Raw genomic sequence first — 17,784 nt, 5'->3', positions numbered from 1 at the left:
CAAGAGCTTTGGTATTGATATGTGGCTTGCCTTGTTTCTTTTTCTGAGATATTGTTATGTAGAATTTCTATATCCTCTTCTTTTGATTAGTAGTTGTCTTATTGACTGCTTATGGGAACAGTCATTTCCGAGTCATTGGGGGAAAGGGAAGAAGGCTTTTTTGGAGGCTATAAGTAGACAGTGACACACAAAACATTAAAAAAAACAACAACCCTGAATAACTGAAGTAAAGGAAGTAATCAAAGAAATTTGTTATTGAAAATGGACATTTGCCACATTTAATCCTTGATGTTAAGAAAAATTGCAAGAGTAGCTCTTATAGAACATCCTCTGTGGTGAATTCAGATTTGGTGAACTTGTGAAATCCCAGAGGGTTTAGTCTTTATGCAGATAAACTGTTGGACATACTTACACAGTCCTAGTTTTTGCCTGTTAGACATTTCAAACTGGCTATTGCATAGACATCTCAAACTCAAGATGTTTGAACCAGAACTCATTATTTTCCTCATTAAATTCCTTGACAGAAATAGGGAAGTGAAGAAGAGGGAGTGGAGGAAAATAATGAGTTTGATGTAGGAGGCAAAAAAGGGTTAATAGAAAAAACCTAAGACCCAAGCTCTAATACAGATATTAGCTCTAAAAGGGAGTTAGATCCCAGTTAATGGATAACTTATGTTAGGTTCTCATACCCATAGTAGTGATCAACATCCATAATGAACTAGAACTGGTCAGATCAAAATAACAATAAAGGAAAAAGACAACCTATAGAAATTCTTTTTTTTATTTTAAAAAATTTTTTTAGTGAGGCAATTGGGGTTAAGTGACTTGCCCAGGGTCACACAGCTAGTAAGTATCAAGTGTCGGAGGCCGAATTTGAACTCAGGAACCTATAGGAATTCTAATGAAAAATGATTATATTTTGAAACTAGCCGTGGGAATCAGAAAGAGACATGTACAGAAAAGGCCAAATTTGTCCCCAGATTCACCTTATGATGTGTAAACCCCCAAAATACACCTCCACTGAAAAAGGTACCCACCTCGGGGTTTGGCTTAGGACCCCCAGGAACTCCAAATTAGGATAAGCCTGCCCTTGCAACACCCCTAGGCGGAGAATATTATAATGAGAAGGTACTTTCCCAAGGTAGAGATTATTATAACGAGACTGATAATCAATTTATCCATACTATAAATATAACTGTCTTTCCTTTCACTATTCGAGAGATACCTTTCCACTTTTCTGGTACTCTCCCTGTGGTCACCCATCGCATTGCAATAAAACTTGGGAAACTGATTCACTGCGTCTTGTAATTCTTTTGGGACAACTCATGATCAATTTGACCCCAAATTCTAGCCCACATGAAATTCTCAATCTTTAAATCTGTCATTGTATTTTCTGTCTGTAAGACTGAAAGCCAGAAGGGACGTCAGAGACCATTTAATGTTGCTCAACCCTTTTTTTGAAAAACTATGTGATTAATACTACACATTATTTTCAAAGCTGTTCCTGCTTTTCTGTGCTTCTTTCTAAGTTTTCTTTTATTTTCTGCTATGCCTTTTTTTCCCCACCCCACCCTAGAGAAGGTTTCCATTGGACACAAATATGTATATGTATAGATAGATGGTGTGAGACAGTAATTATTAATAATTGATTTCTTTGGAGAACCTAGGGATCATTCCTTCTCCTCCTCCCCTCCCCTCCCCTCCCCTCCCGGACAGTTTCAGAAAGTCTAGTGTCCTTGAGGGTTTATCCTCAAATCTCTTCTGGGATAAACCCTGGGGAACTAAAGGAATGGCGACATCCTTTGTCTACATTGCTGGAGGATTGATGGGATTAAACCACACCTAGAAGGAAAACTTTTGCCTTTGGGGGGGGGATTTTAGCATTCCTTTCCCCACCTAGAATTGAGTGATTTTTGGACTGAATTTTAATGTAGTCTACCTTCAAGTCTTGTCCACTAATTAGATGGGGGGGGGGGGGAGACAGGGCAATAAGGGTTAAGTGACTTGTCAAGTGTCTGAGGCCAGATTTGAACTCAGGTCCTCCTGAATCCAGGGCTGGTGCTTTATCCACTGGGCCACCTAGCTATCCCCAACCAACTCATTTCGTAGAGAATAGTAGTATTCCATCATAATTATGTCAGAATTAGTTTAGCCATCCCTAAATTGATTGGCATCCCCTCAATTTCCATTGTTCCATTGTTGGGTCAGAGGGAACATACAGTTTTCTATCTCTGGGCATAATTCCAGATTGCTTTCCAAAATGGTTGGATCATTTCACAGTTCCACCAGCAGTGAATCTGTATCCCAATTTTTCCACATCCCCTCCAATATTTGTCATACCCATTCTATTATTTTAGCCAATCTAATATAAGGTGATAGCTTAAAGTTGTTTTAATTTGCCTTTTAATCAGTAATGATTTAGAACATTTTTTTCATGATTATAGTTTTGGTTTCTTCATCAAAAAATGGCCTATTTATATCCTTTGACCATTTATCAATTGGGGAATGATTCATAATCTTATAAATTTGATAAAGTTTTCTCCTAGCTTGCTGTTTCCTTCTAATATTGGCTACAACCCTTTTTAATTTAACGTAATCAGAATTAATTTTATATCTCACAAAGCTCTGTATATCGTGTTTATTCATAAATTCCTCTCCTGACCATAATTCTGACAGGTAATATGTTCCATGTTCTTCTAATTTTCTTAAGATGTCTCTTTATATCTAGGTCATGTATCCATTTTGACCATATCTTGGTAAAAGGCATGAAATTAATCTATGCCCAATATCTCCCAAATGGCTTTCTATCTTTCCTAATGATTTTTACCAAATAATGAATTCTTAGTCCAAAAGTTTAAATCTCTACATTTGTCAAATACAAGGTTACTGTAATAATTTGCTATTGTGTATTGTACATTTACTCTGTTCTAGTGATCTACCTTTCTATTTCTTAGTCAGTACCAGGTAGTCTTAGGTAGTTTGAGGTCTGGTACTGCCAAACCTCCTTCATTTACATTTTTTCATTAATTCCTTTTCTGTTCTTAACCTTTTGTTCTTCAAAATGTCCAGTGAACCAATGGATTTTTTCTAACTCAGTAAAATAATAAGTAGGTAAAATTGTAGTTTTTATTCTATTGACTCTGCCTACCCACGAATAATTAGCATTTCTCTAGTTATTTAAATCAAACTTTATTTGTATTATAAAAATGTTTTATAATTATTTTATTCTTATCTTACTACTTTATTTTTATCTGTAGTCCTGTAGTTCCTGAGCTTGTTTTGGTAGGTATACTCTTAGATATTTTATACTGTCAATACTATCCAAGTACACAGTTATATTAAATGGAATTCCTCTTATTATTTCTTCTTGCAGGGTTTTCTTGGTGAAGTGTAGAAATGCTGTTTTAAGTGGGTTTATTTTATATTCTCCTACTTTTGCTAAAGTTACTGTTTCTACTAACTTCCTACTTGAATCTTAAGGATTTTCCATATATATCATGTTGTCTGCAAAAACTTTTATCCCCTTATTGCCCATTCTGATTTCTTCAATTTTTTTGTCTTAATTGCTATTGCTAACATTTTCAATATAATATTGGTGACAGTGGGCATTCTCCTTTCATCCCTGATCTTATTGGGAAGGCATCTTGTTTATCCCCGTTACAAATAATGCTTGCTGATGGCTTTAGGGAGATGCTTATCATTTTAAGGAAAACATTTTATTATGCCTCTGCTTTCAAGTGTTTTTAGAATGTGTTGTATTTTATCAACTTGTTTCTTTAAAATATTAAGCATGTGATACTTTATTCTTATCTGTGGTCCATTAGATCATAGATGTAGAGTTGGAAAGGACCTTGAAGATGAAATTAGATATTTGCTTAGTACCTGGCACATAGTATTAATTTAATAAGTACTTATTCTCTTTCTTTCCAAATATAATCCAACCTCCTAATTTCATAGATGAGGAAACTAAGGCCCAAGATGTTGTGATTTTAACCTCATCACTAGATGATATCAGATCTTTAACACAATGCTTGTCCTACTGACAAAGCTTTGACAGTCCTATTTTTTCATATATGCTCATTACTTTTAGATTGTGTTCTCATTATTTTAAACATTGCCATTTTAAACTAAGGAAGGTCTTGCACCCTTACTTTTGGGGGGGGGGCGGGCAGTGAGGGTCAAGTGATTTGCCCAGGGTCACACAGCTAGTTAAGTGTCAAGTGTCTGAGGTCACATTTGAACTCAGGTCCTCCTGGTGCTTTATCCACTGCGCCACCTACCTGCACCCAACCCATACTTTTCAACCTTAAGTTAGTAGGTTGTCTAGGTTCTTGTCCATTTGCTTGACTGTATACTTAATGGAACTTTTTGATTAAAAAAATTTACTTGTTTTGTTACCATTCTGCCCCCACCCCATGATTACATTTGAAATTATTAACCTTTTATCTCTCCATATGTATTTTTATAATTATTTCTCCTACCTCTATAAAATAATCTTTTGGTAGCTTTTATTTGGTATGGCACAGAAGTAAATTAATTTAGGTAATATTATCATTTTTATCATATTGGTTTAGCCTATCTGTGAGCAATTAATATTTCTCTAATTAGTTAGGCTTATATTTCTTTAAAGAATGTTTTGTAGTTGGATCAATATAATTCCTGGTGGTGTCTTGGCAGATAGGTTTCGAAGTATTTGATGCATTCTGTAGTTATTTTAAATTGAATTTCTCTTCCTCTCTCCTCCTGTTGGTTTTTGTTGGTGATATGCAGGAATACTAATGATTTATGTAGATTTATTTTCTATCCTGAAACTTCTTTGAATTTATTGTTTCAATTATTTTTAGTTGACTCTAAGACTTTCTAAATAAATCATCACATTTGTAAAAAAAAAAAAAAAAAATTTATTTGTTTTATTTCATTCACCCTTTAATGACCTTCTGTTTGACCTGACTCTTTGACATTTTTGTCCTTGCCTAATTTTTTAGTCTGTGGATCCTCCTGGTTGTGACCACCTTGTTTAGGTTTTAGCCTATTGTGAGAAAATAATTGGATTTGGCAGATACTCAAAGGCTCACCTTAATCTAATTAATCTAAATTGATTGAGTGGAGTGAGAGTGATTGACTGCTGATTAGCCTACTTCAAGTTATTTAGAAGGTATTGTTCTCAGAAGCTAAGGACTTCTAGTCCAGTGAACCAATGGATTTGGATGATGCCTACCAATCAGCTTGAAGCAGTGTGTAAGGACCGCCTCTGCTCCAGACCTATAAAAAGCTTCCCACACTCAGTTTGAGAGTTCATGGTTGAAGCAGGTGGAAGACTTGAGGAAGAACCAGACCAGGCTGGAACCCTAGGCTAGATAGGCCTTTTCTTAACTTTCTGAACTCCATGTGAATACCTTCTAATTTAAGGCGACTACACATTTAGATTTTAAATAACACACTATCAGTTTGTGTTTTTGACTTCTTGCTAGTTTGTTTTCAGATTTCCTAACTCCTTATCCAGTATCTCTTTTCTTACCCAAAATGTCTGCTTAACCTTTTACATTTTGTTAAATTATTTGGACTTTGTATCTACTAGAGTACTCGTTTTAATTATTGCTAGATATTTCCATTTGGCCATTAGTAGTTTTTCAGGTCATGTTCCCTTAGTTAGATTTGTTCTGTGTCTCTATTCTGTTGTTCTTACGTTTTTGGCCTTGACTTCTATCACTGAAATTCCCAAAATAAGCCAGTACAACTTGTTTCTTTTCTGGCCCCTGTGATCTAGTAACAACACAGATACTTACTAGGTGAAATTCCACCCTGCCTCTCCTTGCTCCTTGGATATTTCTGGTATCACAAACTCAAGTAGTTGCTTTGTGAGCAGAGGTTATAGATCTTTTATTTCTAGAATTAAATTAAGCTCCATAACTCTGTTTCTTGAATCACCTCAGACCACCATTTCCATTTATGTTCACATCTTAATAGATAGGTTACATATTAAACTTTTGCTTAGAGGCCATTCTGTTCAAGACCACCTTGCAGTTGCAATTGATAATACCATTTGAGGTTATTTTCTTTTTTGTTTTGTTTTTGTGGGGCAATGAGGGTTAAGTGACTTGCCCAGGGTCACACAGCTAGTGTCAAGTTGTCTGAGGCCAAATTTGAGTTCAGGTCCTCCTGAATTCAGGGCTGGTGCTTTATCCACTGTGCCACCTAGCTACCTTCTTATTTGAGGTTATTTTTAACCTACTTATCCAGCTTCTGAGTTTACATTTAGGAATATGGACCAGGCTCATGCAGAGGAGGAATGGTGGCAGTGTATAAGATGCCCATATTTTTTAGTATGCTGCCAGTTCACACTGCTTGGTGACAAATCATAGTATAATCACAGAATAACATTGATATTTTTGACATAGGACTTTATCCACACCATTTAAGGTCATCTAGTCCTTTTTTGTTGTTGTTGTTGTTGGCAATGGGGCTTAAGTGACTTAACACACAGCTGGTAAGTGTCAAGTGTCTGAGACCAGATTTGAACTCAGTACTCCTGAATCCAGGGCTGGCGCTTTATCCACTGCGCCACCTAGCTGTCCCCCATCTAGTCCATTTTTAAAGCTGAGCCCACTTATGGCTCTCTGGTGCCCCATAATGAATACATCTCTGCTTCTAGATAGATCAGCATGTAAATGTGAAATTTATATATTCAAGTCTTAGTCAGGTTACCTTTTTCTGGCCACGAGTATATTTTCAGGTTAATCAGATTCTGTTTATACTACAGAGAATTGGCTGTTTGCTATCTGGCAAAATGGCTGGTTACCTGAGAAGTTATGAAATGTTCTCCTTTCTACTGCTCTTACAGGTCTTTTGTGTTTTATTTTAAAATGTTTTTATTTTTATTTGCAGTTTTAAATTCTCTCTTCTTCCATCCATTGAGAAGGTAAGAAATGACACCCATTATACATAAGAAGTCATACAAAACATTGCCACGTTAGTTATGATATGAGGGGGAAAAACACTAGAAAAACAAAATGCTTCAATTTGCACCCAGTCCAATTCTCTCTGGAGGTGGTTAATAACATTTTTTCATCACAAGTCCTTTGGAATTATAGTAGATTATTTTATTGATTAGAGTAGCTAAGTCTTTCACAGTTGATTTATCTTTTTTTTTTTTTTTTTTGGTGAGGCAATTTGGGGTTAAGTGACTTGCCTAGGGTCATGCAGCTAGTAAGTGTTTAGTGTCTGAGCTCAGATTTGAACTCAGGTCCTCCTGACTCCAGGGCTGGTGCTCTGTCCACCACGCCAACCTAGCTGCCCTACACAGTTGATTATCTTTACAATATTGTTACTTTATAAAGTATTTTCCTAGTTCTGCTTACTTTACTTTGGATCAGTTCATATAAGTCTCCCCAAATTTTTTTTTCTTTTTTTTTTCCCCAAATTTTTTTTTAAAACTATCCCCTTCATTTCTTACAGCACAATAGTATTTCTTATAGATTTTTTTTTCTTTTTTTTTTTAAGTGAGGCAATTGGGGTTAAGTGACTTGCCCAAGGTCACACAGCTAGTAAGTATTAAGTGTCTGAGGCTGGATTTGAACTAAGGTCCTCCTGACTCCAGGGCCAGTGCTCTCTATCCACTGCGCCACCTAGCTTCCCCTAGCAAAATAGTATTTCACTAGTCACATACCACTGCTTGTTCAACTATTCCACAGTTGATGGATATCACCTCATTTGTAATTCTTTGCAGTCACAAAAAGAAGTGCTGTGATAAATATTTTTGTTCATATGGATCTTTTTTTTTCCTTTGATTTTTTTTTTTGGGGGGGAGGATACAGAGCTAATAGTTTGCTGGGTCAAAGGGTATACATAGTTTTACGGGCCTTTGGTCATAATTTCAAATCATTTTCTGGAAGGTTTAAACCAGTTCATGACTCTACTCACAGTTCATTTGTGTTTTCCACATCCCTTCACCATATGTTCACCAATCTGAGGATCAGGACCCAGTGTCTCAATTTACATTTGTATTTCTCTAACTTTTAATGATTTTGAGCGCTTTGTTTCAAATAACTATTGATAGCTTTGATTTCTTCTGAAAACTGACAGTGCTTTGATAGGTACTGGGAAGGTGCTAAATTTAAATAGCCAGCAATATGTATAGTATAGCCTCTATCATTTTGTTGTATAACTGCATTCATTTCTTAAATCCAGGGCTCCTTAAGAATAATCCTTCTGTGATTATGGCAGTAGTGGCAGTAACTTAGTTCTACATTGACATCACAACGTGGTGCGCCGCTTCCCTTTCCCCCCCCTTTCTATAAATAACCTTCTGTTAATAAACCTTTTGTTTATTTCTCTTTGATTTATGGAGGGCCTTTTGATTTCAGTCTTAGTTCTTAGCCATTTCATTGGGAGGTCACATTGGACAAACCCAGTAAGCATGTAAACTACCTGAATTTTTATTTAGAATGAGATATTTGGATTCTGCACCAGGTTCTGATCCTCAGATTGGTGAACATAAAAGGAAAGGAAAATTACAAATGCTGGAAGGGATGTGGAAAACACAAATGAACTGTAAGTAGAGTTGTGTGAACTGGTTTAAACCTTCCAGAGAGCGATTTGGAATTAGGAACAAAGAGCTATAAAACTCTGTATGCCCTTTGGGCATAGTTCCAAGTTGCTCTCCAGAATAGTTGGATCTTTTCACAATTCTACCACCAGTGGATTAGCTTCCCAGCTCTCACACATCCCCTCCAACATCCAATATTTTCTGTTTTTGTTATATTTGCCACTCTGATAGGTATGAGGTGGTGATACCTCAGAATTGTTTTAATTTGCATTTCTTTGATCAATCCTGAACTAGAGCATTTTTTCTTATAGATACCTTTGATTTCTTTTTCTGAAAACTGACTGTTCATATCCCTTGACCAATTTGGGAGTGATTTGTATTTTTATAAATTTGACCCAGTTCTGTTTATATTTTAGAAATGAAGCCTCTATCAGATTTTTGTTTCAAAAATTGTTTCCCAGTTTTCTGCTTCCCTTGTAATCTTGGTTACATTAGTTTTGTTTGTACAAAAACTTCTAAAATTTTATATAATCAAAATGATGTATTTTACATTTTGTGTTACTCTCTATACTTTCACTCTAAATTCTTCTGCCCATAAATCTGAGAGATAAAAGATTCCATACCCTCTTGTTTATGGTATCATCCTTTATTTTTTTATTTAATTTTTTGTGGGGCAGGTGAGCGTTAAGTGACTTACCCAGGGTCACACAGCTAGTTAGTGTCAAGTGTCTGAGACTGGATTTGAACTCAGGTTCTCCTGAATCCAGGGCTGGTGCTTTATCCACTGCACCACTTAGTTGCCTCTGGTATCATCCTTTCTATGTAAATCATGGACCCATTTTGACCTTATTTTAGTATATGGTATAAGATGTTCTATACCTAGTTTCTGCTATACTGTTTTCCAGTTTTCCTAGCAGTTTTTGTCAAATGATTTTTTTATTCCAAAAGCTTGGATCTTTGGGTTTATCATATACTAAATTACTATAGTCCTTTATTATAGTGTAATTTCTATGTTCTATGTCACTGATCTACCTCTCTGTTTCTTAGCCAGTACCAGATTGTTGTTGGTTTTTTAATGTTTTTTGTTTTTTTGTTTGTTTTAAAGAGCTTTTGTATACCTCCTTTTCCATTTGGCCAATTTCACTTTTCAATCTGTTGACTTTTTTCTCATGTGTTTCCTGCATCACCCTCATTTCTCTTTCCATTTTTTCCTCTACCTTTCTAACTTTATCTTCAAAGTCCTTTTTGAGCATCTCTGTGACCTGAGACCAATTCATATTTTTCTTGGAAGCTTTAGATATAGGGGCCCTGACATTGACCTCTTCCTCTGAGGGTGCACCTCCATCTTCCTTGTCATTAAAGAAACTTTCTATGGTCCTCACCTTTCTCTGTCTGCTCATCTTGCTTTTCTTTTACTTGACTTTTAGGTCCTTAAAGTGGGGCACTGTTTCCAGGCTGCAGTATCCCAAGCTTAAGAAATCCCAGGTGATGTGATTTAAGGGGGAGGAGCAGGTTCTTCACTTGCCTGGCCTATTCTCTGGTCAGTAGATGACCCCAGACCAACTAGCTAATCAACCAGCTTTGTGTGTTGTGGTTGTCAGCTCTGAGGAGCCTGTGCCCCTCCTCCCACCTGGGCCACTGCTACTCAAGTCTATCTCCTGGTTCCCAGGAGGGGTGAAAAACCCAAGTTCTGCCTCATCACCAGCATAGACCCCTGTAGTCTTCCCTCTGCTAAGAGCTCAGCCCTCTCACCAGACTGAGCATAGTTCCAGACGACACTGGTGCTTCAGCTGATTCAGAGGCTCTGGGGGTCTCCTTCTCTGGTGAGGCCTTCCTGGGACTGGATCTGTGTCAGGGTGATTGTGGGGTTGGGCTCCACTTCTGTCTCAGCACAGCAGCTCTCTCCTGACTTTCCAAGCCGTTCTTGGTTAGAAGATAATTTCAGCACATTCTTCTGTGAGTTTTGCTGCTCCAGGCTGTAACGATTGGAATGACGCCACCTGCTGGAGACTTACTGTAGAAGAGTTCCGCCCATGAAGCGAAGGTCTTTGAGGGCAAGACCAGGAGTCTTTTCTTTGGCATCAGGAAGCGACACTGGCTAGTGGGAGGAGGAAGGAAGAGACTGGCGCTTGGTCTCAGGCTCTTTCCTCTGGACTCTGGTGGAGAGCGGAGCTAGAAATGTGTTCTCCCTTTAATAGATAGGAATCTAGGCCTTTCTCTCTCTCTTTACCAAATTCTTATTCTCCTTAATAAACGCTTAAAAGTCTAACTCTTGCTAAAGCTTATAATTTATTGGTGACCAGTCATTGGATATTTTAGACAGACTAGCTAGAATTTTAACCCTTAACAAGGCATTGTCCTATGGCATTATTTTGATGTTTTTTGGAGTAATTGTGTCATGAGTTTGAGAGCTCACTCCAGATTGTTTTGATAATTACTGCTTGATAATACAGTTTGGGATCTGGAATTGCTAGATTACCTTTCATATTTTTTCATTAATTTCCATGATAACCATGAACTTTTTTTTTCCAGTTGAATTTTATTCTTATTTTTTCTAGCTCTATAAGATATTTTTTGATAGTTTGATATAGCACTAAATAAATTAACTTAGGTAGAGTTGTCTTTTTTATTATATTGACTCTTCCTACCCATGAGCTATTAATATTTCTCCAGTTGTTTAGATCTGACTTTATTTGTGTGAAAACCATTTTATAGTTCTGGTCATATAGTTGCTGTGTTTGTCTTGGCAGGTATACTCCCAGATATTTTATATTGGCCACAGTTATTTTAAATGGAATTTCTCTTTCTGTTGTTGCTGGACTTTATTGGTAATATATAGAAATGCTGATGAATTATGTGGGTTTATTTTGTATCCTGCAACTTTTCTAGAGTTATTAATAATTTCAAGTAGCATTTTAGTTGTTTTTCTCGGATTTTCTAAGTATAATATCATATCTCCAAAGAATGATGATTTTGTTTCCTCATTACCTATTCTAATTCCTTTAATTTTTTTTTCTCATTGCTAATAGCTAACATTTCTAGTACAGTATTAAATAATAGAGGCAATAATGGGCATCCTTGCTTCACCCTCTGATTGTATTGGGAAGGCTTTTAGGTTAGAAAATATAATATGTAAAGTATTTTTGCAAATATCAAAGCACTATATAAATGTTAACTTCTCTTGTTCAGATATATGTTAGGGACTGTTTGGTTTTCATCTGTTTTTTCCTGGCTAGTACAGTGCTTATAACAAAAGTACTTAATTACATCTCTTTTCGTGTCTGTTGTAAAGTGTGTAGCTTAAAAAACCATACCCCGGAATAATGGGATTAGAATCTTAGAACAATCCCCATATCACTTATTGCCTTGGCTGGATGTGTATTATTGAATGTGTCATCACAGACTTCTTTACTGGTGAATGACACCTTCCTGGGATGACTGCCAAGCATAGTCAAATACACAAGGTGGGGTAGATAGGGAAGATGGTTAACATACTGAAGCAGAGTGTCCTTATTTAGGTGCTATCCTCATGGATTATATTGTACTGGCACAACAAAACAAATATCTAAGAGATAATCAATTATTTGGTGGGTTGTGGTCAATTGTGTTCACTGATGCATAAGTTCCCTGTTTTCAGTTCTCAGACTGTATTTATGTCTAGAAATAGTTGACAGTCTGTCTTCTATCTGTATGCCTTTACATAAGTTGTCCCCCACAGCCTAATAACAATTTCTTTCACTATAACTTGAAATTACATGCTAAAATATCTATATTCAACGTATAACAACTATACACAAAGATATACTTTTCATAAAGTCAGTTATTTTTGAGACATAGACATAACTGAAATAAGAGATTTTATAGAAAATGTGGAGGGCTCCCCTTGGACCAAACTTAAAGTATAGAACAATGATTCTTAATTTGGGGTCTAACATGATTTTACTGCACAACCTTGATAAATGAATAAATAAAAAGGGAAAATATTGATAACTATGTCAATATAATTGGCTGTCTTTATAATCATGCATTTTATCTTACATATTGAAAAACATTTACAAAAGGATCTATTAACTTCAGCAGACTGCCAAGAGGTCCTTTATACAAAAAAGGTTAAGAACTTCTGACCTAGGAAAAACATTTGTACTCCTTTATTATAGATTACAAAACGTATATGTAGATCTGGAATGGGAAAGTATTATCTGACTTTACAACTGAAGCCCAGATAAGGTGAAGTGATGTTCCCAGGGTCATAATTCTTAATGTTCTTGGTAGAGCCTGAATCGAACCCATGCCCTCTAACTCCAGATCAGCATTCTATCCTCTGCATCAAATTTTCAGTACAACATATAACCCTGAATTTATATTTTATTATCCAGAAATGTGATCACCCCATATAACTGTAATAAGAAATTAAAGTCAAGGCAAAGCAAATTCCTATGTTGTTCATCTGGAATTATGGTTCATGTGCTGATAAGTTTTTAAGTCTTTAAAAATTGTTCATTTTTACAATGCTGATTTTATGATATAAATTGTTTTTCCTGCTTTGCTCCTATTTATATCACTCTGTGTGAGTTTATATAGGACTTTCCAAATTTTTCTAGAACTTAGTCTCTTTCACCATTTTTTAAAGTACTATAGTATTCCATTACATTTATATACCATGGTTTTGTTCAGCCATTCCTCAATTGATGGCTATCCTACTCATTTCAGTCATTTTTGCTGGAAAGTTTCATAGTGTTTTATTGTTTTGTTGTTTTTGTTGTTTTTGTTTTTTTGCGGGGCAATGGGGGTTAAGTGACTTGCCCAGGGTCACACAGCTAGTAAGTGTCAAGTGTTTGAGGCCATATTTGAACTCAGGTACTCCTGAATCCAGGGCCGGTGCTCTACCCACTGTGCTATCTAGCTGCCCCGTTTTATTGGTTTTTAAGAAATATGCTGAATATTATTTATCCTTTTTCTTGGTGACTCAGGTCCATCATTTTCAATATCAATTTGTGTCCCATTCTTAAGGGCTCTTGAATTAAATTGAACTCATCTCCACTAAATGACCCAAGACAGCTCTGCTTTTTCAGTTATTCACCTTGATGCTTTTTTTTTTTTCCTGCACCTTGATTCTTATAGTTTTTCCTACCTCTTCCCCTACTGACAGGGAGTCAATTATTTGTTGTCATTGTACCGGTTTCTAGAATTTACTACACACTCATACCTTCTTCCCCCTCTGAACTTTCTAATTTGATGTGGTTTGTTGAACTAGATATTCAAGTTTTTTTAAAATTGTGTGTAAGTGTGAATTAGGTTGAATAGAAGGCCTCTCTATGAATAAAATACATGTGCTTCATATTACGGATTGAGGTTTAAAGCCTACGTTTTGGATAATCACAACAGTGACAGTTATATGATTTTATTTCTTCAGTTTTTTAATTTAGTTAACTTTTTTTTTCTTTTTACAGGACCTTAAAAGTTATGATCCTGGAGAGAAATATTTTTACAATACGTCTTGGGGAGATGTTTCCCCTTGGGAGTCTTCAGGAAAAAGAAAGGTATGTATTAGACAGTTGGGTTTGAAATTTTCTTTTAAAACATAAATTTAGATAAACTTTTATCCATAGTTATGTAGAAAACCTGATGTATCCAGAATTGATATTGGAGAATAAAGAAGAAGTTTTTCCCAAAGTGCAAAGAAAAACCATACATTTTTAGCATTTGGTAGTGTAGTGTAGCCCACAAGAGTGTCCCAAAAGTCTTGGTGCAGTTCTAAGCTTTAAAAGCTTATAAAAACAAAAAAGCATTAAGAGCTTAGAATTCTATCTAGATTTTTAAATTACTGATCAAGTGAGATAAGTCAGTCTGTAACCTGAAATTTCAGGCTAGACTACATCATGTGATAGTGGCAAAATGTGGTGTATATATATCTTATATGATTTTTTTTGTTTTGTTTTTGTTTTTTGATTTTTGTTTTTTTAGTGAAGCAATTGGGGTTAAGTGACTTGCCCAGGGTCACACAGCTAGTAAGTGTTAAGTGTCTGAGGCTGCATTTGAACTCAGGTCCTCCTGAATCCAGGGCTGGTGCTCTATCCACTGCACCACCTAGCTGCCCCTATATGATTTGTTTTAAATAACTGGTAGGCAAATGGATAAGGATAGCAATTCTGGAGATAGTAAACATTTATTATTTATTTTAGTACAAGATAAAATTTTTCATCTCATTGAAAGCAAGTAATCTCTTAGAGACGTTGGGACAGTAATACAATGGAAAAGGGAATTAAATGACTAAATGAGGACTATAATTTTTTAACATGACTAAATTTCCTGTTATTTTAATGCATCATGTGGTTGGACCCTCTCTTAATTTCTTTCCTTAGTTAAAAAAGTTGATGTTTTGTTCTTTGCGAATGCAGCTCAAGTGTTGGAGATTTAAGTTTGTTTTGTTGTTGTTGTTAATAGCATTTAATTTTTTTCCATTTTTTTTACATGGAAAGATAAACATTCATGGGGGTGGGCATGCAATGAGGGGTAAGTGACTTGCCCAGGGTCACGCAGCTAGTGAGTATCAAATGTCTGAGGTCAGATTTGAACTCAGGTCCTCCTGAGTCCAGGGCCAGTGCTTTATCCACTGTGCTGCCTGTCAACATCTATTTATTTATTTGTTTATTTTTTTAGTGAGGCAGTTGGGGTCAAGTGACTAGCTCAGTGTCACACAACTAGTAAGTGTCAAGTGTCTGAGGCCAAATTTGAACTCAGGTCCTCCTGACTCCAGGGCCTGTGTTCTATCCACTGCGCCACCTAGCTGCCCCAACATTTATTTTTATAAGATTTTGAGTTCCAAATCTTTATCTCCTTCCTTTCCCTCCCCCCTCCTCAAAACAGCAAGCAATCTGATAGGTTTCATATGTAAAATATTTCCATATTCATGTTATGTAAGAAGAATCAGAACAAAGGGGAAAGAAAGAAAAAACAAAAACAGTGAAAATAGTATGCTTCAATCTGGATTCAGACTCCATAGTTCTTTTTCTGGATTTGGAGAACATTTTCCATCATGAGTCTTTTGGACTTGTCTTGGATCATTGTGTTTCTGAGAAGAGATAAGTCTATCACAGCTGATCATCACACAATGTAAGCCTTTTCGGGTTTTTCTGAAATCCTCATGCTCATCGTTTCTTATAACACAGTGACATTCCAGTACGTTCATATGCCACAGCTTGTTCAGCCATTCCTTAATTGATAGGCATCCCCTCAATTTCTAGTTCTTTGTCCCACCACAAAAAGAGCTGCTAAAAATATTTTTGTTGAGGGGCAGCTAGGTGGCGCAGTGGATACAGCACCAGCCCTGGATTCAGGAATACCTGAGTTCAAATCTGGCCTCAGACACTTGACACTTACTAGCTGTATGACCCTGGGCAAGTCACTTAACCCCCATTCCTCGGCCCCCCCCCCAAAAAAATTTGTTAATGTGAGTCCTTTTCTCGTTTTTATGATGTCTTTGGGAAACAAGATGTAGTGGTGGTATTCTTGGGTCAAAGGGTATGTACAACTTTATGCCTTTTGGGGATAGTTCCAAATTGTTCTCCAGAATGATTAGATAAGTTCATAACTCCACCAACTGTGCATTAGTGTTACAATTTTCCCACATCTTCTCCAGCATATATCTTTTTTTTCTTGTAATATTAGCCAGTTTAAAGGTGTGAGGTGGTACCTCAGTTTTAATTTTCATTTATCTAATCAATAGTGATTGAGAACATTTTTTCATATGAATGAAGTACATTAGGAAAATACAAATGCATTCTGAAATTTTAAGAAATGAGGGGGGACACCTAGGTGGCGCATTGGATAAAGCACCGGCCCTGGATTCAGGAGTACCTGAGTTCAAATTCGGCCTCAGATACTTGACACTTACTAGCTGTGTGACCCTGGGCAAGTCACTTAATCCCCATTGCCCAGGAAAAAAAAGAATAAATGGCAAAGTTTGGTTAAGAAGCTTTGTGCTTGATAAGAAAAAAAGAAAAAGAAATGAGGGATATGATTTAGTCTTAGTTGTCCCACACACCTTTCAAAGAAAGTGTATTGACTATAGCATGATAATGCCCTGATCCTTTTGACCTTTAGTCTGTGTGTAGCATTAATATTTTGATAATAATATTGAATTTAACTTTGTGGTTTTAGTATGTATGTTTTTGGTTCTTTCTTTACTTTGTACTGTTTTATATAAGGCTTTATTTATATACTTTGTAGATTTTTATTGTATATTCATCTGATTTTGTTTTGTTTTTTTGGGGCTGGGCAATGAGGGTTAAGTGACTTGCCCAGGGTCATACAGCTAGTAAGTGTCAAGTGTCTGTGGCCAGATTTAAACTCAGGTCATCCTGAATCCAGGGCTGGTGCTTTATCCACTGTGCCACCTAGCTGCCCCTTGTATATTCACTTTTATCAGCATGCTATACTCTGATTAGTTATTCCTCAATTTGCAATTGCTCATTCTACAAATACCTTGATAAGACCTTTCAAGTCAAATTAACTTAGCCTCTGATAGTAGTGACCTGAGTGTGAAGATAGGAAATGTTGAGTATGGGGAGAATTAGGGAAAGCATGGCTTAAAAAGAAGGAAGAAAGGCAGTCTGATATAGTGGATAAAGCCACTAGACTTGAAGATAGGAAGACCTGGAAAATGCTAAATCTTGGATCTTGTGGAGAAAGGCTGCTTATAGATTATATAGAAAGTTTATTCTTCTCTCATATATACTTTTTTGAGAAAAGAATTAGACATAGCAAGGGTCACCGACAAAATCCCAGGCCATCGTCAGTGGTCTTGATTTTTATCTTGCCACTGAACTTTGACTCTGGAGGAGAGAGTGAGACTGATGACTTTACTCAGCTCTGCCTTGCTCAAATCCAGTTCACACTCAAGTCAAGACATGACCCATTCGATGTCATTTAACCTCTTCAAGAACGAAGAATGAATGAACAGCAGATGTGGCAAGCACCAAATAACATAAAGAATGAATGAATGGAGGAAGGGAATAGGATGGAGGGAAACAGTTAACAATAGTAATCATGAAAAAGAGAAAAGGGGGGGAAAATTGTACAAAAAATATTTATAGCAAATCTTTGTGGTAGCTAAGAACCGAGAATCAATTGAAGAATGACCGAAGAAGCTGTGGTATAAGATTGTAGTGGAAATGGAATTGTGCTATAGAAAATGACAAACAGGATGATCCCAGAAAAACCTGGAAAGACTCATGAAC

General features: G+C 36.3%; 1 protein-coding gene across 5 annotated transcripts in view; it reads left to right on the top strand.

Annotated features, from left to right (window-relative positions):
• The window catches only part of ADNP2 (ADNP homeobox 2), a 53,648-nt gene that overhangs the window by 19,785 nt on the left and 16,079 nt on the right, over positions 1–17,784 (top strand). For all 5 annotated transcript variants that reach the window (XM_043977113.1, XM_043977115.1, XM_043977114.1 and 2 more), the window contains one exon: positions 13,996–14,085. In XM_043977113.1, the coding sequence (XP_043833048.1) occupies positions 13,996–14,085 (90 nt within the window). The remainder of the gene's footprint in view (positions 1–13,995; positions 14,086–17,784) is intronic.

This window comes from Dromiciops gliroides, chromosome 1 (genome assembly GCF_019393635.1).
Source record: "Dromiciops gliroides isolate mDroGli1 chromosome 1, mDroGli1.pri, whole genome shotgun sequence".
NCBI lineage: Eukaryota > Metazoa > Chordata > Mammalia > Microbiotheria > Microbiotheriidae > Dromiciops > Dromiciops gliroides.
The sequence above is the reverse complement of the archived record's forward strand: the minus strand, read 5'-3'. Positions and strand labels throughout refer to the sequence as shown.